Here is a 26,332-nt window from a genome sequence, read left to right on the forward strand (position 1 = left end):
ATCAGGATTGGTTTTTCCAATATACTTCAATTTATAGTTCTAGCTTGAATCTCTATAGAGTTTCTGTTACCTGAAAATCATTATATGTAAGAAGTGTGAAATGTTATCTGAATTAGATATATGAAAATTATGTAAAGATTCCCTAGACAATCTGTTATCTGAATGCTTAAAATTATATGGTTGTATTTTAAATGATGAACAGTATGACCAATGATTCATTTACCAACTACACCAAGAACTAGCATTGCAGGAGGCAACTTTAACATATTAGAACTCTTGTCTACCACTTAATTAATTTATGCAATCAGGAAACAGGTACTATATTGCAGCTTGGGGGGATTTGGAAGGAAATTAGCATAGTCAGCAGCTCCTAGCCAAAGTGGCACTCCATTAATTGTATCACACCAAGGACTTCAATTGCACTGAAATCCTGCTGTAACAAGTCAGTGTGATGGGTGCATTGTGGAAGTTGTTAGGACACATTTGCTGCTTTTGTCCAGTTCTGAACTTCTTGCCTTGCTCTTGAACTCCTGAACCATGGCTCTTGAGGCTCACGTCTACTTCTGCTAAGCCTAAGTAAATATCTCTTGCTCACTTACAAGTAAGAGACTTTGCTTGGGTGTTTTGGGGTGGGAGCCAGGACACCCTGAACAATTTAGTATTGTCAGCAAACATGGCCAACTCACTGCTCATCCCTAACTACTGAAAGTTTATGGACAAGTTTCAAAAGCACTGGCCCTAAAACCAATCCTTGGGGGATTCCACTTCCTACATCTCTCCAGTCAGAGAACAGTCCATATATTCCTATTCCCTGCTTCTGGAATCCGGACACTTAACCAATTTCTGGTCCACAAGAGTACCTCTCCTTTTATTTCATGACTGCTAAGCTTGCTCGGGGAACTCCAGTTTATAAATCCCCCCACTGGGAGAACTGTCCATTTATCCATTTTAATCTGTTTTACTATCTTAACTTTTGTATGCTTTAAAGTATGGTTGTGCTCTAATGAAGATAAAAACTTAGCCCTGTTTTAAAAGAATTTCTAGCTTGCCTTAGCTAGGGTTGCCATATGTCCAGGATTTAACCGGCGAAAATAGCATGGGAGGGGGGAGGCTTCTGGAAAATCGACAAAATGTCCGGGATTTTGAAGTTGATTGCTCAACAACCTTGATTTTCATTAAAAAAGAAAAGGCTCGACAACTTTTCCATCCTGAATTTCACTTCTAGAAATATGGCAACCCCACCTTAGCAAAACAGCAGCAGCCCAGACCCTTGCCTGGATACCTCCTCAGAATGCCTCACTCTGAGGCGGGACCCCTCTTGGCCCTTCCTCAGTGTGAGGTGGACACTGAAGCGTTATGGTGGCATCAAGGCTGCCACAGCAGGTGAAACAACAAGCAAGCTTGCCTCAAGAGGGGCAATTTCCCACTCTTGCCACCTGAGACAAGTGTCTCAGCTTGCCTCATTATGCCACCAGTCCTGTCTTTGGGCATGCTAGGTAAAGGTAAAGGGTAAAGGGACCCCTGACCATTAGGTCCAGTCGTGACTGACTCTGTGGTTGCGCGCTCATCTCGCATTATTGGCCGAGGGAGCCGGCTGATAGCTTCCAGGTCATGTGGCCAGCATGACAAAGCCGCTTCTGGCAAACCAGAGCAGCGCACGGAAACGCCGTTTACCTTCCCGCTGTAGCGGTTCCTATTTATCTACTTGCATTTTGACATGCTTTCGAACTGCTAGGTTGGCAGGAGCTGGGACCGAGCAACGGGAGCTCACCCCGTCACAGGGATTCGAACCGCCGACCTTCTGATCAGCAAGCCCTAGGCTCAGTGGCTTAACCCACAGTGCCACCTGGGTCCCTCTTTGGGCATGCTAGCTCATCATAAAAGTAGGGAAACACATTTCTCTTGTATTTTTTTGGGGGGGGGCATTTGGGTCAGTAAAGCACTTTTCTTCTTCCCATTCCCTGCTGTCACACAAACTAGCATGTTCTGATCCTATAGCTACTTGCAAAGCTAATATTGATTTCTGCCTTTTGGCTACCTAATTTGTATTATAGTTCTGCTTCCATTTTGCTATTCAAAATGGAACATCACAAAAAGTCAGTTGGAAAGTGAGCACCGCATTCAAAATGGGTAATAAACTATGCTTTGCTAAACCACCTATCCTGAATCAAATCAGGGGGGATAACCTCTGTAGATACACCATCCCTGCTTCTCTATCCCCACTAATTGAGTTGGTGTTTCACTCTAACGGCGGGTGGGCTCTCTCTCTCTGAGGTGCAGGTAGCTGTCCTCTTAGTTCCTATCAATAGGGAATGCTTTCAGAGACTCGCAGCTTTCAGTTGGGAAGAGCATATCATATGAGCATACCGCTGGAGGCGGAGAATGTGAGTCAAAAGCTCCCGGAGAAGCAGCACGCGTAGCAGAAAAAATCCACAGTTCTGGGGATTTCAGTCAAATTAGTTTTACAATAAGTCACTTGCCTGAAATTTCTGAGCCTTTCCTTCCATGCTGTAGAATCCATTTGCAAAATCCTAGTATTTTTTGTGACTGAATAAAACCTCTCAGGTGGCCTGAGGCCCCTGTAAAAACAAACAAACAAACAAACAAACACACAGCTGGAGATGGCTGGAAAGAGAAGGCATTGCAGTGGCTCAAGGCAGTCATGCAGAACAGGTTGGAGATCCAAGACTGGGCACATTTCTGTGCAATGAAAGAGAATATGACATTTGTGCTACTATAAATAGAACATGCTCTTTTGGTCTAAATTAAAATGCTGAGCATCCATTTCTTCCCAACCCCTAAATGAAAAGGCAAATATAATCTCAGTAGAATCTGGTATCTACAAGTTGATGTGAAAAAAGTATAGTCTTTTCATTATGACTCATTGTTCCTAAATGTGATTGCAGCGGGGGGGGGGGCACTGAGGGCAGAATAACATGATGTAACATTTGATAAGTCGTTTGGGAATCATATAACCCATTTGCATCATCGGACAAGAGAAAGTAGGCTTTGGATGTGACAGAGGGACTGGCCTGAAACATGAACTTGCCTCTTCTTTGTCTCTCTCTCCACTCCATTCTCAAAACACCACTGGCTGCATTGACAGATGGCTGGAACCGCAGCTGCTGAACCAGCAGAAGAGCTCCCTTCATTTTCCATTGCAAGCAGCTTCTTCGTAGGAAACTAGAGCTCTCGGGTTGAAACAGTGATGAGGGACCGACTGCATGCTATTTCAATATTGTGATTAGAAACCATATCTTTTTTTTATATAAAAAAACCTAAGTGGGGGTGAGGCTATTATCATCAGAATTCCATCCCGTTTCCCCATTGAATTGGGCTTTTAAAAATACATATAAGAATCTGCATGATTTGATCTCTGATTTCTGCAGTAATAGTCCAATGCTCTGTCTAGGATGCCCAACTTTTCTCTTGGTCAGAGTACTGAAATAAACTGTGCAATACATTTGTCTCCTCTCCTGCTATCCAATATTGCACAGGATCCAATATGGGATCCAGAGGGCAGCTTTTGCTTAGTTGCTTCAGCAAAGGTTGTTGAAAATGTCCTGGTTCCAGTGAACCTGCTTTGGGTTGTCAAAACACCACTTGCAGAGCAATGTTTCTGAGGACTGGCCCTATCATTAGGCAGAGTGAAATGCATGCGCCAGACCACAGAGACAGAGGGGTGTTGATTCCCCTGGCCATTCCTCCTGAGCTGTTCCCATCCTCCCAACCTGGTGCCCCAGCAGTGCGGGTTCTTGCATCTTGCTATCCTTTGCAGCCTGTCTGTGTTGTCTAATCACCTTCTTCCAATGCATTACAGTCAGTGCCATTGGGGAACACTCCCAACCAAGTAAGCAGGCAGATTGGTAAGCCTGCTCAGGCCATGTGCTCCAGCATGCATCATGTGTGTGCACATGTTGCTCTACTCATGTGATACATGCTGTTGCTGTTGCATAGGAGCAGCTGTTTGAGTGGGCAAAGAGTGCAGGAACTAGGTGGAGTGGCAAATGAATGGCAACAAAATCTTGGTGGCCAGAGCAGCTGCGTTTGCAACATATTATTATTTTTCCATATTAAATTTATATGTTGTCCTTCATCCAAAGATCTCAAGGCAGTTCACGACATAAAACATAGTGTGCCCTGGCCCTTTCATCTAGCTTACTGCCCTCAGAAGGGTATGTTCACATTACCGCTTACTCTGCATCCAGTGTGCTCCTACTGCTAGTTTTTGAAGCCACATTTACACTTTAGCCACAATCCATACCAGTCCTGTAGTTTATTGACAAATACTGTTGCTTGGTGTGTTTTCCCTTCAAACCAATTCAAATACGTAGAAATGAGGATGTGGAGTAAGCGGTAATGTGAACATTTGAGACTGCCATTGCACACGTGAAGATGAGTGCCCATGTGTAGATCACGGCATCACAAATAAATAGGATTTGGGGGGTTGCAGGGGTGGGGCAACCAAAAAGGTCATGTGGGTCAAATGAAGACATCACATCCCTCAGGTGAACTGCACTGTGCAAATGTGGCATGAAATGCGGGGAAGGGGGAAAATGACCTTGCTGTGTTTTAAGCTGCTAATGTGAATGTACCCTAAGGTTCATCAGGCAACCTGGTTGGCTCTGTGTGTGAGTGAGTGAGTGAGAGGGACAGAATATTGTCCTTCACCTCCAGCAGTAAAAGAATGTTGGGCCAGACCTGTGTACTGGTATTGTGCGGGGTTCAGGCTGGTGGGATCTACTAAAAAAAAAAAACCTAGCAAAACCCACACAGATCAGCCAGAGATCTACTACCCTTTTGCAAGGTACCCTCTCCAATGCCTCCAGTGGAGCTTCTAGGAGCCAATGAAAGTGACAAAGACACAGGATAAAAAGGAAATGCCTCTTCCGCTTTTCACACCCGCCCCTCTAACTTGGCTTGTGGGCTAGCACGACGACGAGTTGGGCGTGTCTGCCTTGTCTCCCGGTTATCTCATTCCATATGCATCCTTCCTCTACCGGCCAGTACAAACCAGCGTCTCTTGTTCCCCTTATCTGCACCCAGCACCTCTTGATCCCGCCCTGGAGCGTTCCTCCTCTTCTTCTTGCACCTCCGTGAAGCGAAGGCTGAGCTCTGCAGACCGCCCATCTTTCATGCTGACCCATGGCCGCGATCATCATCCTCCCCGCCTCCACCCCGCTTTTGGCCAGCTGCCTCCAGCGAGCGCACACGTGCCTCTCATTAATCTAATTCCCCCTCCCCCTCCCCCAGTCAGTCAGGCATCCGGCACGAGCCTGCGCGGTCCGTGTGACTTGTCTTAGCAGTTGCGAGGAGGGCGAGAAAAGTCCGGCGCGCGAGACACAAAGTTCGGTGGAGGCGCGTTCCTTGCTCGCTTGCGCGACGCCTTACGCGACGACGGCTGCTGCTGCTTCCTCCTCCTCCTCCTCTTTCGCGCCCACTCGCGGCTGCCACCCTGCGGGTGGTGCACCCAGACTGAGCAGCAGCCGGGCTGATCTAGCCACCTATCGCGGGGCTGAGACGGCCAGCACACAGCCTCTTCTTTCGGCCGGCCTGGATTGAAGCCTCCAGGCTCCACCGGGCTCTGCTGCTGTTGCCTCCGCAGCAGTAGACGCCGGCGGTGGTGGCGTTTGTGGAGAAGCGGGAGGAGGCGGCCAAGAGAAGGGGAGGAGGAGGAGGAGGCGGCGGCTATGGAGCCTGAGGCAGCAGCAACGGACAAGCCCACCAGCGACCCCGAACCGGCGTCGTCGTCCTCGTCCTCCTCCTTCCAGGCCCGGCTGTGGAGAAACCTGCAGCTGGGCGGCAAGAGCAAGGGCAGCAGCGGCAAAGCGGGAGCCGCCGAGCGCCGCAGTGCGGAGACCTCGCCGTCGCTTCCTCGAGCTCGAGCCGAGCAGCAGCAGCTGCAGCCTCCACCGCCGGCGGCAGCGAAGGGGGATTTGCTGAGCGGCGGCGCCGTCAAGTGGAGCGGCTTCAGGCGCAGGAAGCACGTGCTGGACCGCGTCTTCTCGTCGTCCCAGCCCAACCTCTGCTGCTCCTCGGCGGAGCCCCTGGAGGCCGTGAGCAGCGAAGCCGGCTCGGCGCTGCGCCGCCTGCGGGAGCACATCCTTCACCACCACCACCACCAGGGCAGGGGGCAGCCGCCGTCGCCTCAGGGCCGGCGCCCCGACGACGCGCGCGCCGCCTCCTCGGCATCGTCTTCGCTCTGCCCGTCGCCGGCTGCCCCCGCCCGAGCCGACAGGGGGCGCGGCGGGGATGGCCCCCCGCAAGCCGAGAAGGAGGAGGAGCCGCCGCCGCAGCCCCGGCATGGGACTCACCTGTCCCACCAGAAGAGCTCCTCCCTACCGGGCACCGCTTGCTTGGAGCAGCTGCTGCAGGAGTCGCCCACCAAGGGCAAGGCCAGAGCAAGGGAGGGCAGCGGCAGCCCCGCGGTGAGTCCCGGGAGGGGAGGGGGGCGACCTTTGGTTCCCCAGTACTTGCGTGGATGCTGGAGGTTCCCCCTTCGGTTTGGGAGGCAGAGGGCTTTGTTTTGGCAACTTTCCCCCGACTCAGGGTCAGGAAAGGGTTAAAAGGGCATGTGCTTCGTGTCTGAATCCGGATTTGTTTCACTTTAAATGTGATGGAGGAAAGGACAAAGAATTCAGTTATTGCTCCTGCTCATCTTCATGCATGCATAGGCCGGGGTATCTGACTGCGGACTTCCATGACAGTACTAGATGGAACACAGGAAACTTTGGCCTAAGTTGGCCATGGATTGATATCTATACTCCAGGGTATACAGGTAGTTGTAGTTTTGTTTTATGTAACCATACAAAGTAGGCAAACTAGGTGCCAGAGTGTGCGAAATGTGGCAAGGTTTGGCAAGGACCACGAGAGTCGATATTTTTCTTTTTTGAGGAGAGGAGTGCATTGGTGGCTGTTGCTCCAGCCACAATTTCTCAGTGTATCAAAAAGTGTACACCCTTGGCCCAAGGGCCAGGTGTTAACTTAGGAGCAATTCACCTTGACATAATTGGGTAGCTTGCTAGATGTTCAGCTTTTTCTGGAAAAACACACACATTTGCCCTGTAAAAGAGAAACTTTGAGCATTGTTTTCCTTTTTTCTGTAGCTCTGTGGTATCTTCACCAAGTTAACTTGGCAACATTTTCTTTGCAAAGTTTTCCTTTTTTTAGGGGTGGGGAGTGGAGGAATTTTGGTTCAGGTGTTCTTTAATTCTGGAGAAAATGTTTTACACTTGGTTATGTAGGAAGGTGAAAGGTGTTAACACCTGTACACATAAGAATGTGCAGTTGGCTCACTTTCTTAAACAGCAGGCTTGAACACTGGAAAGTGGTCTTGACATGGAAGTAATCTGCATGTGTGTTTACTGGAGTGCAGTTAGCTTGGGTGTATAACGTCTGGCAGTAGAGAGATAGTGTAAATTAGAGTTGGGAATATTTGCAGTAGTTACAGTATTTGGATTTTCCCATCCTATATGATGTCAGAGCCTTTGTCAGCAAATAAGCTCCGAATAAGGTGTCTAAATTTAAATGAAGAAATGATGGCTCAGGCAGGACACATGCAGAGAACCAATGCTGCTTCTGTGCAGGTAACTTATTTCATTCATGCTTACTGTGAGATGGGTGTGAGATATTGAGTGCATATAGACTTACTCTATAAGTCTGCAGCTACATTAACAGCATGATGCGCAAAGTACAGTAATTTGTAGTGTCAGTATTTTGAGACTGAGGCAAAGCTACTTGTTCCATCCTCTTGAGCAATCAATCCCCTTTTAGAAACATCATATATAAATATTTTGAAGACGAGATTTTTTCTTTTAAAAGGAGATATTTGTATGCCATAAGTTAAATATTCCTTAGCTAAATGGAAAATGTGCACAAACCAGGAGGAGTTCTACTTTCAGTACCTCTGAGAGACATCTGCCTCTCCTCCCTCCCAATCTGGATTATATCTACTTAAATGCCAACAATATTCTTAACCTTCATAAAGGAAAAAAATGACAGCCGTATTTAGGTAATTTTCACCCCCAAGCTGACTTTCATTGTATCTTATTTTATTTATAAATACTAGAACAGTATTTATAAACTGCCAGGTCATGAAGAAATATTGTGGCAGTGATACATATGCGCTTTATGAGTAAGACCTTCTGAACTCAATAGGACTTACTTCTGAGTAGACATTCTGAGATCATGCCATTAACCTGCTTCCCTGGATCACTTTTTGTTTGAAAAAGCATGAGTCAAATTTGGATGTGTTCTGGGTGGGTAAAATGTCCTGAAATAAACCAATGGGTGGTGTGTTAGAAGACAAATCTGTTTCTTTGGGTTGGCTTTTGTTGGAAAAATCACATGGAGCATTTTTACTCCAATATGCTAACTTACATGGATTTTTAAAAAACGCCACCTTATCCCCCTCCATTTGTAAGATTAATTTGGTTGCCTTGTAATGTCTTTTGTCCCATGTGGTTCTTTACAGAAAGAAAACTATAAGTAGTAAGTGGCTGAAATATGGGGACGTTGTTTATTACTATGCAGGTGACAATAGATTAGAAGGATCGTGATAATTTTTTGCAATGAAACTACACCCTGGAGTGGATTTCAACCCTGTGTTTCATATAAAAAAGTAATAAAATTTAACACTGGAAATCCTGGTCTAGGACCTGATTAATTGGTCACAATGCCTTGGAAATTAAGTGTACTGTTAACCTTATGTGCATAGTAACATGTACAAGTAACACTAAAATCTGTGATATTTCCTTTTTAGACCATTTGCTGTTGTTGTCACTAAATTTGTATACTACCCATCCATTCAAATTCTCTAAAAGCAAGATAAAATAAACCAGAACAGCATAAAGCTCAGCAACTCCCCTAAAAATATGTATAATAATCTATATGTTTCTGAAGTATAGACTTAATCCATTAACTCTTGATGTCAACATGATTCTCATGGTCAGTTGGAATGCTTCAAGTAGCAATTGGAGGGCTGCTGTCTGAAAGCATTATTACTCATGCTCTAATTCTTAGCACATTAACTTGGAAGTTAGCTCTGTGGATTGAAATGGAGCATGCTTCTAGGCAAGTGTGCATAAGACAACAACCTTTACTTTGCTACATCATATTATCTATGCTGCAGAGTTGGTTTCTTTAATCGTACATATACATTTAACACTTCTCTTTAGATTTTAGAAATTCCACTCTTAACACAAGATTAAAGATGAAACAGTTGTAAAAAATAGGCGGTTTTTCTATGTTTCTGTGAATTTAATTTAGTTTGTCCAGGAAGCATAATAGCAATGGGAAGGCACTTAATGGTAGGTTTGTATGATGGAAAAGCTGAAGCTCATTAGAAGGATTATGAGAGATCAATGTTCTTTTTGCAGCCTATGGGATAGTTGTCTTTGGAGGGGGAAATCCTTTGTACACCTTGCTTGACATAATTATGCCCTGATAAAGGGTACAATTCTAAACAAATGGCACTAGTTGCATAATCTTTCTTCTGGAATCCACTCTTGCTGTTCTCTTGAGCATAATTTATTACTACTTTTGCTTACTCTTAATGCCCATGTGGTTACAAAAATCAATTATACTAGCTCCATCTGTGCACATACTTTTTTTTTCCCTTGGAGAAAACTTGATAGCTGAAAGCATAAAATCATTGCAAAGCACTGTGTCTTGGAAGCTCTTTAGGGCACTGTCAAAACAATGGGAGTTGAACTTCAAGAGCAAGCTTCCGAGGTCTCTAGACTCTAAAATAGGAAAAAGTGAGAGAGAATCTTAGGCAACAACTTTGTATACATTTGTGTTTTTCCCTTGGCTTCAGTAGACCTTCAATAATAAGCTTCTAGTCCTACAGCTATACAAATCAAATAGGTTTGGCTGTTACTAGTCATGGAAATAGGGACCCAGGTGGCGCTGTGGTTTAAACCACAGAGTCTAGGGCTTGCTGATCAGAAGGTCGGCGGTTCGAATCCCTGCAATGGGGTGAGCTCCTGTTGCTCGGTCCCAGCTCCTGCCCACCTAGCAGTTCGAAAGCACATCAAAGTGCAAGTAGATAAATAGGGATTGCTCCGGCGGGAAGGTAAACGGCGTTTCCGTGCGCTGCTCTGGTTCGCCAGAAGCAGCTTTGTCATGCTGGCCACATGACCCGGAAGCTGTCTGCGGACAAACGCTGGCTCCCTCGGCCTATAGAGCGAGATGAGCGCCGCAACCCCAGAGTCGTCCGCTACTGGACCTTTACCCTTTACCTTTTTAGTCATGGAAATGGGTGAGGCAGGGAGAAGAGCTCTCCAGGCACTCAATTCTTGATCTTGAACTATGTGTGGCAAAATAGCTGAAGAACACAGCTTGGTTAAACACCTGATTTTTCTCCCCAGAATTCAATAATTTGATCTAGGCATTGAAAGTGAATGGGGCAACAAATAAGGAAAAAATGCATTGGTCAGAAATAAAACGTGTGGCACTTTTTCTGGAAGTTGCATTTACAACCTTACATCATCATCTGAAGACCCCCACCTGCACGCTTCCTTCATTATAAGTCTGCATTTGAAGTTGTATAGCCTGGGAGATAAGAAATTTGTATCTCAGGGTGACAGGTTCTTCTATGTCCACTGAGGTGTACCATTCCTGTGGCAGAGAATCTTTCGCTGGCAGACTTGCTTTTGAGTATTATCCTTCACTTTCTTCTTGTTGGTATTGTTCTACAAAAAGGGGAGGAATGCAGAGATGTCTATTTTTGTTATTACCCTTGGCACTAAATTATCTCCATCCAGAAAGCATGGTGGATGTATTTTGAATACCATTGTTATATGCCTATCTAATTTGATCTCCTCACAGAAAAAGTAGCTTACACGAGCTTTTTAACATCCCTAATTGTGTGTGCACTCAGACCATTGCCTACTTAAACATTACTGTGTGTGTGTGTGAATGTAATAGAAAATGACTTACTTAAGGAGAGAATTGGAATCTTAGCATATGCAGAAGGGCAAATCTCTCAGGTGTGTTTTGGGATTCCCCCCCCCTTCCTGTTGCCCAGTTCAGTATCTTAATAATGCTAAAAGAGCCTTACTGGTACAGAGCAAAGGCCCACCCAGTTTTGCACTCTAGACTCGGTGACTAACTAGATGTTCTGCAGGCGGGACTTCTATTGCCCTGAGGGGAACAGTGTTCTCCCCACTTGTGCTCCCCAGCAACTGGTATTCAGAGACACACGTCTGTTCTGCTCTGTGCTCCATTTAGAAGAAGAGCTGGATGTAAATATAATACCACCTTCAGTATCACAAGGGGAAGTCGGCCTACTTAAGGGTTATTGGCTTGCTTCCTGGGAGGAGAAAGTGGGATAATGTACACCGAGGTCTAATACTTACTGTGAACCAATCTTCTGAGTTGTGGGTGCTGAACAAATTAATCTCTTGTAGTGCCTTGGAAGGAATATTCCCACCCCTCCCCTAGGAGAGAAATCCTTTATTTACAGTGTGTGTATGATAAGGATGGGAAACTGACGACTTAGCAAGGATCTCTTAAGCCCCCTACCTGCCCGCCAATCCCAAAGAGTCTTTACCACCCATGCTTAATGATGCATGCCAGCCTTTCCCCCACAGGGACCAGTGCAAAGAAATCAAAACAGTTTCCTCTCCAGCGTAAATTGCTATAGAGGTTCCAGAGTTTGCTTCTTCAGCACTCTGAGATTAAGAGTCTCATGCTCTACAAACTGGGCTATTAGGGGGTAGTCTTCATTTTCACCCAGGTGGCGCTGTGGTTAAACCACTGAGCCTAGGGCTTGCTGATCAGAAGGTCGGCGGTTCAAATCCCTGTGACGGGGTGAGCTCCCGTTGCTTGGTCCCAGCTCCTGCCAACCTAGCAGTTCGAAAGCACGTCAAAATGCAAGTAGATAAATAGGAACCGCTACAGCGGGAAGGTAAACGGTGTTTCCATGTGCTGCTCTGGTTTGCCAGAAGCGGCTTTGTCATGCTGGCCACATGACCTGGAAGCTATACGCCGGCTCCCTCGGCCAATAATGCGAGATGAGCGCGCAACCCCAGAGTTGGTCACGACTGGACCTAATGGTCAGGGGTCCCTTTACCTTTACCTTCATTTTCTGTTGCCTATGATTTTAAAACACACACAAACACACACAATATGTATTTTTGGCCTTTCATTCCCCATTCAATTTGTGGCTCTTGTTAGTGTTGTCTCTTAGTAGCTTAATGCAGCCCAGGGCAGAAAATTAAATAATACTCTTGCCATGGGCTCAAGGTTGACATGCTATGATTGACGCATTCAGTGGAATGAGACAGAAGAGTTCTGAGTTGGCAGTGTAGATTGCACCACCAGAGTGAAGCTGAGTTATGCATTCCTTCAAATGTGGATCCTGTGGACTTCAGGATGCTACCACTCTTGTAATCCCTGACTATTGGTCATGCTGACTGGAGCTGTTAGGACATGGGAGTCCATCAACTTCTGCAGCGTTACAGGTTTTGCATTCCTGATGTAGAATATTAGCATTGCCAATAGGTATTTTTGTGCCATATAAAAGGCAGGAAGGTTGATTTTATATGGGGTGCATGTTTGAACTTTGTGTATTTTGATGCTTGTATGAACTTTAATTTGTAGTACGGTAAGTGGTTGTATACTAGCTCTCTGTTTATTGCGATAGTTGACTATTTGTATGGAATTTCTTCTTTGTACGGGAGAATTAAAGAGTATAAACTGTCACCTGCACTTGGAAGGGATGCAATTTAATCCATCACCTCAAAACTTCACCTCACCATATTGTTGCATGTGTTGACATGACCTAAGATATTAGATAACACAAAGGAGGTAATCACTTGAATGGAAAAGGAGACTTAAGTAGCGTATTTCGTATGGCAGACAAGGGAACCACTAGGAGGTAGAGCTCCAGAAATATGAGACAATAAGCTGAAAGATCTTGAATCTGAGCATGTTGCACATCAAATTTTCACTTTTGCACAGGCACATTTTTTTCAGTCTAAGAATTTGCCAAAAGGTTTTTTTTTTTTAAAAAAAAGAGTAAAAGCCCACCCAACATGATTAGCCTACCATAGGAAATTCAGTCTTAATGAAACACTTGAAGAGTGAATTCTGAAACAAATTGTGAACATGATGGTATTTTTCAGGATGTTCTTCAGGGATCCTTGTCAGTGTGGTGAAATGTTGCATACAAAATGTTACAGCTATAAATAGACTTTCTCACGAACACTCATTTCATTAGCAAGTAGATGTGCCTTTTTAGCTCATTTAAAATCAGCACGTAGATCTGAAACTGACAGCGTGCCAATCAGCAGATACAGTGCAGTCCTCTACTCAGAAGTCCATTGAATTCAGGGTAGTTCACTTCCAGATACAGGACTGCAGTACGAAACTTGCTGTGTTCTGTATATGACTAATATATCTATCTATCACGTTCTTTCCAGGAATATTCTCTTACATGGCAGAAACAAAGGTTGGTGGGGAGGTGCAGTTAAGCTAAATGGCGTAGGATTTAGTTAGGAAAACTACTTCTCTAGTTAGATTCTGTGTCCCCTGTGACTAATTTTGAGGGGTTTGTTTTTGGAGGCTTAAATGAGATACCTTTCTTGCTTCAGTGTGCCTCTATCTCTACTTTGTGGGAAGCCTGCAAGCAGGACATGAGCACAATGGCACTCTGTCCACCTTCGATTACTGCCTCTTGACAGTGAATGTAGAGCACAGCCATTGTTGGCCATGCTCTCTTCTAAGTTACTAAAAGTCAGGTGTGGGAAGCCTTCACTTTATGGGGCTGATCTGTCCTGTTCAGCCTTTCCAAGTGGCCCGCCAACCCTGATCCATTGGGTTGGTATCATTGCCTTTGGCAGCAATGCTCTTCCCATGTCACCTTTGAAACTAATGATTGCTCTTTTCCTGGGTTGTCATTGGAGAGAAGAAGCATAGAAGAGTGGAAACAAGGGGAAACAAGTGATTTTTATGTTGGGGGGGAGTAGTTGTGCCCATTTTTGTTTCGTCCATGTCTACCACTGACCTGCAGCCTCATCTGGTCAACCAAGAAACAATGCAGCTCCCGGGATGATGATGATGATGATGATGATAATAATAATAATAATTTTATTTATACCCCGCCCTCCCCAGTCAAAACCGGGCTCAGGGCGGCTCACACCAGTAAAATTACAATAAAACATAAAAATCAATTGATTAAAATACAGTATTAAAATTTAAAATGCAGCCTGATTTTAAGTAGTCCATAAATCCAAGCCATGAGGGAGGAAAACACAGGGGTCAGACAAAGTCCAACCCAAAGGCCAGGCGGAACAGCTCTGTCTTGCAGGCCCTGTGGAAAGATGACAAATCCCGCAGGGCCCTGGTCTCCTGTCTACCACTGACCTGCATCATCATCTGGTCAACCAAGAAACAATGCAGCTCCCGGGATGAAAAGGTTTCCCAGCCCTTGTTATATAAACTGTAAAGCTACGAACATGAGTCTGACCAAACTGCGGGAGGCAGTGGAAGACAGGAGTGCCTGGCATGCTCTGGTCCATGGGGGCACAAAGAGTTGGACACGACTAAACGACAAAGAGCTCAGACCCGGATTTCCAGTTTTCTTTTCCAACTGATGTTTGTTGACAATCTGTGGCTGCTGAGGATGTTCAAGCCTCACTGGAATGTTTTTGGATGGACTTTCTCCTTAGATGTTAAAACATTTTTTGTTAGTACGTTTGCATACATGGTTTCCCTGATCATGCTGATATCTTCCTCTTGTTTCACAATGGCCATGTATTTTTGGCTCGGTTCCTATTGGCACTCAGTCACCTGTTTTGGTTATTAGAGGGAGTAATAGCTGCCAGTTCTGAACAGATTGCTTTAACTAATTATGTTATGCTGCATTATAAAAAAAAGTCCTGTCTATAGATTCCTTTTCATTCTGTCCATACCTTTATTTTATAAAATGATCCAATTATAGTGCCACATTGGAAACGTAATATTCAATTTGGTTCTTCGTGATAATATCCCGGGGGGGGGGGGGTGTAAGATAAAAAAAATCCCTGTGCCAAACATTTGTTTTTAAAATATATTTCTTTCTTGGCTGCATTTTGCTCTAGGGCATTTATTCATTTAAAATGTTTCCTTTGCTTAAATTTTACAGGAAATCAATTAATAAATAGCTTTCATTTTACTTATGAAAGACCTGTCTAACTGCATCTGTCTGAAGCAGGGTTATTAACTGTAATGACACAGGACAAAACAACAATGAATAGCAATAACCAGAGCAGTGATTTTTGTAACTTTTGTATTGGATTTCATCTAGAAGGTGCCTGCATTATTTTGCTGGCTATAAATTTGTGAAATTGCTAAAGCATCATACTAAGTCTGAGGTATCCATTTCCCTCTGAAATCAATCGGACTTGGCCCAGGGTAGGTGGGTGGGAATGATATAAGAGAACAGGGGAGCAAAATGTATTGCTCCACTTGCTCCTGTACTGCAGAAGAGTGATCTGACATGCTTTCACAAGGATTCTATGGTAGACTACAGTTACCCTTTGGTCACACTCTGGCTAATATTTGTATAATCCACTGTGCTGTCATTGTTGTTTCTCTAGAAAATCTTCTGGATGCAGATTCTTGATTCTCCTTGAGGCATTTCTCAGATGTTGCAAGTGAATCTGTGGTATATGGAAATGGGAGCCATGAACAACTACTTAGATGTAATTCCTTGCAGTGGAGAGAGAGCTTGTGAACCTAAAGCACACAACTGCTTTCCATCATTCAGGTTGGGCTAGAATGATCCTCGCGGTGCCTTCCAGCTCTATGATTCATGCTTCTGGCCCAATGTAAGGCACAAAAGTGGTGTGTCTGATGCAAATAGAAAGATGGTGGCCGGGGGGACGACGACAACGACACTGGGGTGGCCTGATCTTTTTCCTACCTTGAATTTATTCTGCCTTTCCAACTTTCATTGTGGCATTTGGTTGAATCTAGAGCATAAAACCAATTTATTTTGCTCCTAGCACACATTGTTTCTCATAATCATCAGTCCTTTGTAAGGTGCAAGGAGAAGCTAATCTTTTTACTTTCAATATTGTTTCTCCGTTGGGACCATTTTTATTGGATTTTATTTTCAGGTATATTGCAAGCTTTCATCCTCTTTGATGGTAGGTCAGTGATGGTGTATAATTTATGTGAAAAGTTCAGTGTATTTGGTTCCTTTATTTTATTTTTGATGAGAGCTGCTCTGGCTTCAGGGGTGGAGAAGGAAGTCCATATAAGTACCCTGCAGTGTTCTCCTGTCTAAAGGGTAATGCACGTTATAGTCAGCTTACATTGTGCATATCTGAATTTCACTGTAGATAATCAGGACCGAAGAAGCTTGGATCTTAATTACCTTTTACAGTACTAGTGAGCCCTGAAATGTCAAGAATAGATACAGTACATAGCTTCCTCTCTCCCTGACTCCTTGGAGAATCAGAGGAGGATGTGTAGAAATCTGCCCCAAGAGTGTGTCGGGGAAGAACATTCTCTCACATTGCCTGCAGTAGTTGGGTGCAGGGAATGAGGTGAGCTGCTGCCTGTAAAACACCAGAATAATGAACTGTAAAGGTGACTTTATTCATCTCTTGGAATTTAGAGAGAAAAAGCAGTGCCTGTTTTTCTAGGCAGTTGCTGTTGTGGTTGCTGTTTTGAAGCTGCATCCCTTGCTGTGGAATTGTCAACCCTGGTGTTCGTTGGACATTGAGCTGGCTCTGTAATGACAGTTGTTCTGAAGATCTTCAGACTTTTATTATGCTTCATGGATTTACAGTGTAACCCTATGCATGTTTCATTGAAGAATGGGACTTACTCTGAAATAAATGTGCATATGTTTGCAGACTTAGATTACTTATCAAAATAATAAGTCAATATTTAAGATAGAAATTTCTTTAGTGAAATTCTCTAACTGTTGGATTAGCAGCCTCATATAACCAACATGCTTACAGCTAATTAATGCAAGAATGGGTTAAGACCATAGAGTAAGCTGCCAGGTCACTCCACCTCACCTTGAGAAGGGTGGTTATCAAGCCTTTGTTCTTCTCATTCCACCATGTGAACTCTACCAATAAGGAGGTCTTAAGATGCTCACTCCAAACTAAGACCCCATGGCTCAAGCAAGCTATCCTTGTTTTTCTATACAAATAATTTTGAAACATTTATCACTTTTGGAACCTGTGTTTTACTGACTATTCGTTCTTAACTGCTGTATGGAGAAGCACATAAATCTGACCTTGGTTTGTAAGTAAACCAATTTTAACCTACCAGTGTATGGTCTCTTTCTATGTTACGGGAAGAGGGGAACTTTGGAAGCAACTTAGAAGGTGCTATTTTAAAGGTCAAACAGCCTATATTTTTGCATTTGACTTTGCTGCATGTTTGTGATTTTTAAATCTCTGCTTGGTTTCTCTCACAAAAGAGCACTTGTCCCAAACCTGGATCTTGCCATCCAGATAATTAACCTATTTATACTCGTTTTTTATCTTTAACCAAGCAAACACCAGCACTAACTGAGACAGTACAAGTCTTTGCCTTCTTTGTGGTGCCACGTGCTGGGGGATGTAACAAACAAGTCAGAGGCTCAAGTTGTTATCCAGTCCAGCCACTCCTGGGTGTCAGGATGAGATCCTCATAGTATATGCAGTAAATACATTGTCCATGTTTTCTGACACTTGGTTTATAATTACTTGATTATAAAAACACAGGTTTTTCACACTGCAGATAACCTTATTTTAGGAGTGGTCTCATTTTGGTACTGCCATCCTTCTGAACACTGACTTCTATTTGCCTCCCCAAGGAAATTAGTCTAGCCAGATGCTACTGCAGATACTTTGTCTCCCTTCCCCCATCCTGTGTACCAGTGAGTTGCACTTGAGATCTTTTCTGCTTGTTTAGAAATTTCCACTTTAGCAATTTGCACTTCAAGCTCCTTGTCCATTTTCTTGGATTGAGATCAGCAAGGAAAGCATATGACATTATTTTCAACAGGGGGGAAAAACACCCCCAGCCACTTTCCATATATAGATCAAAAGAAATACTGCATGCCTTTTTAACTGAATTACATGAGAGAGAGTTAGTTACAGTTATGGCTTTGCCACTCACATTTGCAGCAGTAGGGTGAGCGAATGTACCTTTGACAGTGTAAGATGTTCAAGTACAGGTAGATCTATAATAATTACTTTTGCTGCTGAGTGCAGCAGGATGTACTGAATTCCTGGACTAGTGATTTATGGTAATTTGTTTGGTGCTTTTTGGAAAGAAACTCGGGTGCAATAATTTAGAAGACAAGCAAAGAAAAGTTAATACAGTATATGGATACAGATATATACATGTGTGCTAATTTATCTCTGCTTTCTTCTTCAGTGATTCCATTTTATGGGGTTGTGACGGACGGTTCTTAAAGCACATACTATTCTTTAGCAGATGCTGCATATCTTGCTGATTTAATCTGCCCTGGGTTGATTTTAAATGAAGAGTGTCATATAAACAATCAAAAATGTGTTGAGGGAGGAAGCCTTGGCTTGGGGAAGCTTTTGGGACTGACATGTATTCTGAAAATGGTGTGTTGGTACTATTGACAGGATGTTCAGAGGCCAACCTTCTGCTTTCTTAAAAATAAATTTTTTAAGTTGCTTAGAGCTATAGGTACATGAGGGCTAACCATTCTTTCCCCATAAAATTGTGATTGATATTTGAAGTGGGCGCATGTTGGTACAGATGCATTACAAGTAATACTTAGTTTGCTTTTAGTTAGCCAATCCCTCTCTTAAGACTGATTTATCAGTCACTCATTTTTGTACAGGGTATTTTACTGCTTATATAGAGCTACTATTCAAAAAGTCCTTCAACAACATTACATGTCTGGATTTCAAAGGCTTTCTAAATCAGAAATACACAGTCAGCAGTTTATTAATAGGCTTGCTATGTGTCAGGAACAATGTTCATTGAGAATACAAATGTCAGTGGTACCAGCAACCTGTGGTCTATTTTTATTTATAGGTGAAATGCAAGTAGCAAGTGAGTTAACTCTGCAGTAGCTGGCCAAATGAAAAGCGTATGTAAAGTCACTGAATTTATTCAGTGCTGAAGAGAACAGAGGTTCAGCAGGAGTTGGTTTAGGCTGCTCAGCTCCCTCTTGCTCAACCTCCCCACATAACAGCTGACTTGCGGGTAGCGCAGCCGCTTTCCTATATGTCCTCCAGCCTGCAGTTGGCCCCGGAGCTTCAACTCTGGATAATTCGGTCTGCATTGGAGAGAGAGCAGGGGACATAGCTGAAGAGCAGGTAAAACCAGGCGTTTAGAGGCTACTCCCACTTACAAAAATTTTGCTTATGCACACCGGGGCCTGGAATTTAACCCCCATGTAACTGGGGAGTCACCTGTATTGATAGAATTTGCATTAGGGAACGATATTATCAGACAAGCTTTTGAGTGTTTGTGTCGCTACTATATTAACCTTCTCTGCTTTATTCTAGCCTTCATTTAGGGATAGAAATTGCCTCTTTGCAGATTTAAGAAACTGCTGACTGTAGATAAAATCTCTTACATCCTTGCTCCTACATATGTGCTATACGCACATGTTCTAGAGGCCATGGGGTTCATGTATGAGAAAAGGTTCAGTGCACTTGCAGATTCTCTCCCCATATAAGAAAACTGCTATTGCTAATTCCAAACAAGCAGTGCCATTTAAAAGGAAAAAGAAAACTTGGAGTGAACTTGCTTGGGGGGTGGGGGGAAACCTTGGGTGAGAAAGGGTGAGAAATAAAATAAAATTCTGCCACAAAGCACAAGATCTGAAAGATCTTCTTTAAAAGAAACAGCCAGGCTAAAGACTGTCTCCCACTTTATTACAGGTTTGCTCAGTAGGAATAGATTTACAGGGGACCCAAAGATTCTTCACAGTACAACTCTTAATAGTGCTCTGCATTGAATTCTACACAGGAGACCCTGGGGCTTTTTTACTTTGAAATTTGTCTTCACAGCTGAATAAATAGCTATAGAGGTGGCAATTGTATTGTACCAGTCCAGCACTGCAGGGTGTGATTTCTTGTGAAAGAGAGCAAATGCAGTTAGTATAACCGCAATGTTTTGCTATTTATGCCTGTCTGTATTTGCAAGGAATATATTTTGGGAATAGAATTTCAGTTGGGGGAAAAATACAAAGGGAAGCTAACAGTTGGCCCTTAACCAAACTAAATCCCAAGGTGCCCTCTGTAGTTGACTAGCCATATGGCAGTTTGCTTTCGCAACTGCAGAAGCTGTCAAGCAGCCTGCACATAACATACACATGGAATTGCAGCGAAGATGACAAATGAGGGACTTGTTCCCATCATGTTTGTGCCTTTGCCACAGGAAAGTTTAAAAGAAATAAAAGTGCTATCTTCTCACATTTCATCTCCTAAAATACAAAGTCTGCTGAATAAATTCTGTTTCCAGTGCTGGAGCTTAAGGCAATGCAAAAATATACTGTATGGACTTTTCAATGCTACATTAGATCCCTGGATATAGAGAGAGCATAAGGAATACAATGAATAGGGGAAACACAGCGGCGTGTTCTGTTGTGTGGTTAAGTTACTGTGTCTGGTGCTGTTTTGTTTTGAATATAATTATGGAATTGAAGTAAACAGCCTCTCCTGCCCCTCCACCTCTTCTGCCACAAATCTTTCCAGCATTTTTGTGTTAGTGTGCAGCTAGCAATGCTTCTAGGGATGCTGTGTCAGAAGGGAAATAGGGGAGACTCGAGGCACTTCCAGATGGTCCATTCTGCCAGCTATATAGACTCATGTTCCAGTTTTCAAGTGAGGAGGGGGAGCAGAGTGCATGGAAGCACATTACCTTCCCCTTCTTTCTGCACTGTGCTAATTAGAGGTTTATAACCAGTGCCCAGATTAAGGCAGGGAAAATAGGGGGAATTTATCAAAAGGAACTTCCCAGAGTAGACCTTCATCACTTCCTTCTCGCCTAAACTCATGGAGAGCTGTAAATGGGATAAAGGAGATGGGGTCTGGCAGCTTTTCACTGACCCCCCTCGTACGTTTACATGCAATTAAATGAATACCTAAACAGATATCTGCAAAGTCTCTTGTCAGTTTCAAGTCAGATATTTAGTTGGTACAAGGGACAGGGCCTTCTCCATGGCCACACCCAAACTTTGCAACTTCATGTCCAAGGAGGTTCCTCTTACCATCTCCTTGTTGGCCTTTCACCGCAGTCTCAAGACTTTCACATTTAATACTTTCTTGGTCCTTTAGCGACTACTATAATTATGCAGTCTTTTTAGGACTTTCATTTTTGTTTTTCACTCCAGCTTATTATTTATTTATTTAAACTTCTGGCTTTTGTCTGTCTTTCCCAGTATATTGCTGCTTTCAGCTCTCAACACACTGCAACCATTGTGAATTAAAGCATTCTTCCTCCTGACCTCCATATCTCTTTCGATTGTTCTATTTATATTGCCCATATCATGGTTCTGACTACAGAAGGAAGCATCAAAATTATGAATTTAAAGTGTTTTCCCTTCCTATCGGTATATAATACCAGTAATAATAATAATTTATACCCCGCCCATATGGCCGGGCCTCCCCAGCCACTCTGGGCGGCTTCCAACAGAAATATTAAAATACAATAATTTATTAAACATTAAAAGCTTCCCTTAACAGGGCTGCCTTCAGATGTCCTCTAAAAGTCTGGTAGTTGTTTTTCTCTTTGACATCTGGTGGGAGGGCGTTCCACAGGACGGGTGCCACTACCAAGAAGGCCCTCTGCCTGGTTCCCTGTAACTTGGCTTCTCGCAGCAAGGGAATGCCAGAAGGCCCTCAGCACTGGACCTCAGTGTCCAGGCAGAACAATGGAGGTGGAGACGCTCCTTCAGGTATACTGGACCAAGGCCGTTTAGGGCTTTAAAGGTCAGCACCAACACTTTGAATTGTGCTCGGAAACATACTGGGAGCCAATGCAGGTCTTTCAAGACCGGTGTTATGTGGTCTCAGCGGCTGCTCCCAGTCACCAGTCTAGCTGCCGCATTCTGGATTAGTTGTAGTTTCCGGGTCATCTTCAAAGGTAGCCCCACATAGAGCGCATTGCAGTAGTCCAAACGAGAGATAACTAGAGCATGCACCACTCTGGTGAGACAGTCCAAGGGCAGGTAGGGTCTCGGCCTGCGTACCAGATGGAGCTGAATTTAAATATATGAATTTAAATTTCCTAGTCCGGGGATTCTCTTGTTTTCAGTGGCTGTAATAAATACGGTATACAAGGAAGTCGCTAAGTGGGAGCAATTGGACCGTAATCTAAAAAGAAGTTTTGTGCATTTGTAAAGCAAGAACTGTGCACAGTTGGTTTTGACTGTTTCTGCTGTAGCAGTTCCTGTTGCTGAAAAGACAAAACCACTGTGGCAGAGGAAGCTGTGATCGCATACCTTCACTTCTCCTTTTTTGCATATGTGTATTGCTACTATTGTGTTGCACATCTGTAATCTTGTTCCTTCTGTGATCATCTTTTCTGCAGTATCTTATTGTTTCCGTTAAGATATTTGAATGTGGCTGTTGCATTCTAAAGGCATTGACACTAATCTTTCCAAACGCTGATGCTGGAACTTTGCCCTCAACTTTTAGCCTTTGCTATTTCCATTCTGTTCTCAGTGTTTATTTACTGCTAAAGTCTACCTAGACGCTGTGTGGAAGTGTAGAACATGCATGCTCTGGTAAGTGGGTCATCCTTTCTTAGTAGTTGCACTAAGCTTTAATAATTCACACTTCTAATGGCATTTGCTCCTCTAATAACATTAAGTGGATTGCTGAAAGTGTGTGTTAAGCGTCAGCACAAACGTTAACTGGTTGGAAGAGTATGTATGAATTAGAATCATAATGGATATGATTTTTGTGGGATATTCAACTATTAAAGAAATCATTGCAGCAGTGCTTCTTGTTTTGAAATCTCTCCTCTAAAATAACATATTAATGTAGGCAATGAGAGTAACCTACCTAATAATATCTAAGTGTGAGAAATTTGTTATCTGTCAACATTGGTGCATACTGACCTCCTGAACTAATTTGTGAACCAGAACACCATTATCCTTCAGATTTCACACTTCTTCAATTTTTGTTATACTATTCTTGGGTCAAAAATGTAGGAAAATGCACAATATATATTTTAGGTCAAAATGTTTTTTAAATGATTACAATGAGAGAAAATACGTGTTTTATTATAAAATTCTATTTAAAATGGCTTAAATAATGTTTCTGTTAAAAAAAAAACCCCTCAGACTTAATTTAGAAACAGGAACAATTGTAAATGAAACTTACAGATGAACATGCAGAATTGATATACAGTGGAACCTCGGTTTATGAACACCTCGGTTTATGAATTTTCAGTTTATGAACACCGCAGACCCATCCGGAACGGATTAATTCACTTTCCATTACTTTCAATGGGAAAGTTCGCTTCAGTTTATGAACGCTTCAGTTTATGAACAGACGTCCGGAACCAATTACACCCATGTTTCAGTTTATGAACGCTTCAGTTTAAGTACTCCGCGGACCCGTCTGGAACGGATTAATCCACTTTCCATTACTTTCAATGGGAAAGTTCGCTTCAGTTTATGAACGGTTACTCTGCGGACCGTCTGGAACGGATTAATCCACTTTCCATTACTTTCAATGGGAAAGTTCGCTTCAGTTTATGAACGCTTCAGTTTATGAACAGACTTCCGGAACCAATTGTGTTCATAAACCGAGGTACCACTGTAGGCAGGAAATGGTCTGATCTGTTCACTCCTAGTGAAATGCTTGGGACCTTCTTTCAATGCTGGATATCCAGGTCTTGCTTCTGTCCTGTTAAACTTTTTACTTTCCAAAACTCTGGTAATTTTGAAAAACCTCAATGTTTTTCACTCAAACATTGAGTGTGGCTAGGTTTCTGAACTTTTGTAGTTAACTTACCTAGGGTGCACCTCTGTGTCGTATGTCACAATAATGAAAAGTGCACACATAGTCCCAGAGAGGGTAAGGTATCCCTTGTGGGTTTAAAAATGAAAAACAAGCAAACTTGGAAGCCTCATTGCACAAAATCCCTCTACTTATTTGCCTGTAATTTGGCAGCTCTCATCCCTTCAGAAGGGGTTACTACTCGTCGTCATCATATAGCAAACAACAAATAAACAAGACATATAAATAAAACATTTTAAACACAAGAACATTTGAAAATAGTCACATTAGTACAGCTAATAATTTCAAGGTTGCCAGGAACAGTATATTACAGCCATTGAATGCCTGGGTGAACATGAATGTTTTAAAATTCCTCCTGAATGTTGTTAATGGCATAATAAAAATGTCATCCCATCCTGCAAAAAAAAAAAAAAAGTTCCGTGATTTTCAGATTGCGGGCAATGGAGAAGGCCTCTGAAATCAATGGCTTTGTGTGTGTTCCCTCCTGTGGACATTCAATCTTTGGGATATGGTTCTCTATAAACTGTGGTAATATAAATTACAGAATGCAAACATTAAATGAACTGTTGAGAGTTCCAAACTCTGAGTGCTTAAAAGGGTTATCTACCAGTATTAAGGGTGAATTAGCCTCTCAAGGCTGTATAATTGGCCTGAATCTTTATTCATCACCCGCCTTGAACTGCAACTACTTACCTATTGGTCAGATAGGAATCTGTCTCCAGACTCCTGTCTCAGAAGTACTTGTGGTTGCATAGACTCCAACAAAATGTCTGCTCAAATGGTCTTTCTGCTTTAAAGTTCCAATACTTTGCTACTTCAGAGTGAGTACCAAATATCTGGATACTGTTTTTATCTTCCTCTGGTAGGTGCATGATGTGAAGGGCAGCAAATGAAATTAGGCCAAATCTTTAGCTGGCAAGATAGGGGTTGGCATGGCTGTAGGGCCAGGATCTGTTAATCATTCAACTACCCAATGCTGGTGGAATAGAATCCACTGGGTTGGTGAAATACACTCCGAGTCGAGTGTGAATTTCATGCTCTTCATCCAGCTTGTAGTAGCAATGAATGAAACTTTCCCCAAAACGTCTGCTATATATATACATTACACAAAGGGCCCCGCATGATTGGCTAATTCCGGCTGCTCCTGAGGCCAATCAGGTTGCAGATTCACTTCCTCCAGAAGCCTGATTGGTTGCTCCTGCAGGCCAATCAGGTTGCTGATTCACTTCATCCAGGAGCCTGATTGGGCTCCTGCAGACCAATCAGGTTGCTGATTCACTACCACCTGGAGCTGGATTGGGTGGCTCCTGCGGACCAATCAGACTGCTGCATTCTGGATTCTATTGTTCTAGGATTCAGCTCAGTACATAACAGTTGGACTGAGACAAACCCATTTCATGGGAATCAGCCCCTGCTGAACCTTGTTGTGGTGCAAGCCAAACTGGCAAGGTCTTACTGGGCGACCGGGGTAATTTCAGCCAGGCAGAGACCCCCAACCCGAGCTTGGGGGTTCCATGGCCAATTCCCCCTCAGGCTCCTTAAGGGCTCCCCTTTTACTATGTCGATCCAGCCCAATGCCATTTTTGCCCCTATACAAAGTCTTCCACCTAACAAAGAAATCCATAATTTTTACTGAGGGAAAGTGGGGGGGGAAACCCCAGTCACGGGCCAGTCAGGCTGGGAGAGAAAAATCATTTCCAGCCCTGTCAACCAGCTACCCAAATTGCATGGTGAAGGCTCTAACCCGAGGGTGGGCAGGTGGGAATCCTGTGGGGCAAAATGTCCCTAAACTCCAGAATGGGGAAGTCTTGTAAAGGCTTCTACCTCCTCCGTCTCCCTTTGCAACCCATAGTATTCTCCTGCAGGCCCAAGCAGAGATCATGGTGTAGGCAAATATGTTCCTATTTGCTTCTCATTGGCTCACACACCACTGGGCAGAGGGGGCCAGGAACTGTACACTCCTAATAATAAAAGCATGGTGTAGTGATTAGAGTTGAGCTAGAACTGGGGAGCCCCAGGTCTCTATGTAGGCATGTAGCACAGATGACCTTGGGGTGGTCTCTCTGCCTCAGCCTAAGCTCGCAATGACCCTGAGCAGAATAAATAGCAAGTGGGAGAACCATTTAAGGCACCTCAAGTTTCCCCCAGAGAAACTGGGGGATATAAATGTTTCACTGTGCCGCTAGAGAGGGTAGTTCTATTGCAACTAATCACAAGGTTTACATTTCCTTGATGAGGCAAAGAGATGATGGAAAGCTAATGACTATTGGAGATAGACAAGTTTTGAAAGGTTTTTGGATGGCATTAGCCTGAAATGTCAAACCTCTTTGAAGTTCATTGATCCATGTGACATTTTGTTTTGGTCTTCCTTAGATGGT

The 26,332-nt window shown here is 43.5% G+C and overlaps 1 protein-coding gene across 5 annotated transcripts in view; it reads left to right on the forward strand.

Moving 5' to 3' along the window:
• Nucleotides 1-5,379: 5,379 nt before the first annotated feature.
• The window catches only part of MCTP1 (multiple C2 and transmembrane domain containing 1), a 229,501-nt gene continuing 208,548 nt past the window's right edge, over nt 5,380-26,332 (forward strand). For 4 of the 5 annotated variants that reach the window (XM_088652794.1, XM_088652793.1, XM_088652792.1 and 1 more), the window contains exon 1: nt 5,380-6,428. In XM_088652794.1, the coding sequence (XP_088508920.1) occupies nt 5,691-6,428 (738 nt within the window). In that variant the 5' untranslated portion in view covers nt 5,380-5,690. The remainder of the gene's footprint in view (nt 6,429-26,332) is intronic. The other variant, XM_088652796.1, reaches the window with a different exon arrangement.

This window comes from Zootoca vivipara, chromosome 10 (genome assembly GCF_965207765.1).
Source record: "Zootoca vivipara chromosome 10, rZooViv2.hap1.1, whole genome shotgun sequence".
Classification (NCBI taxonomy): Eukaryota; Metazoa; Chordata; class Lepidosauria; order Squamata; family Lacertidae; genus Zootoca; species Zootoca vivipara.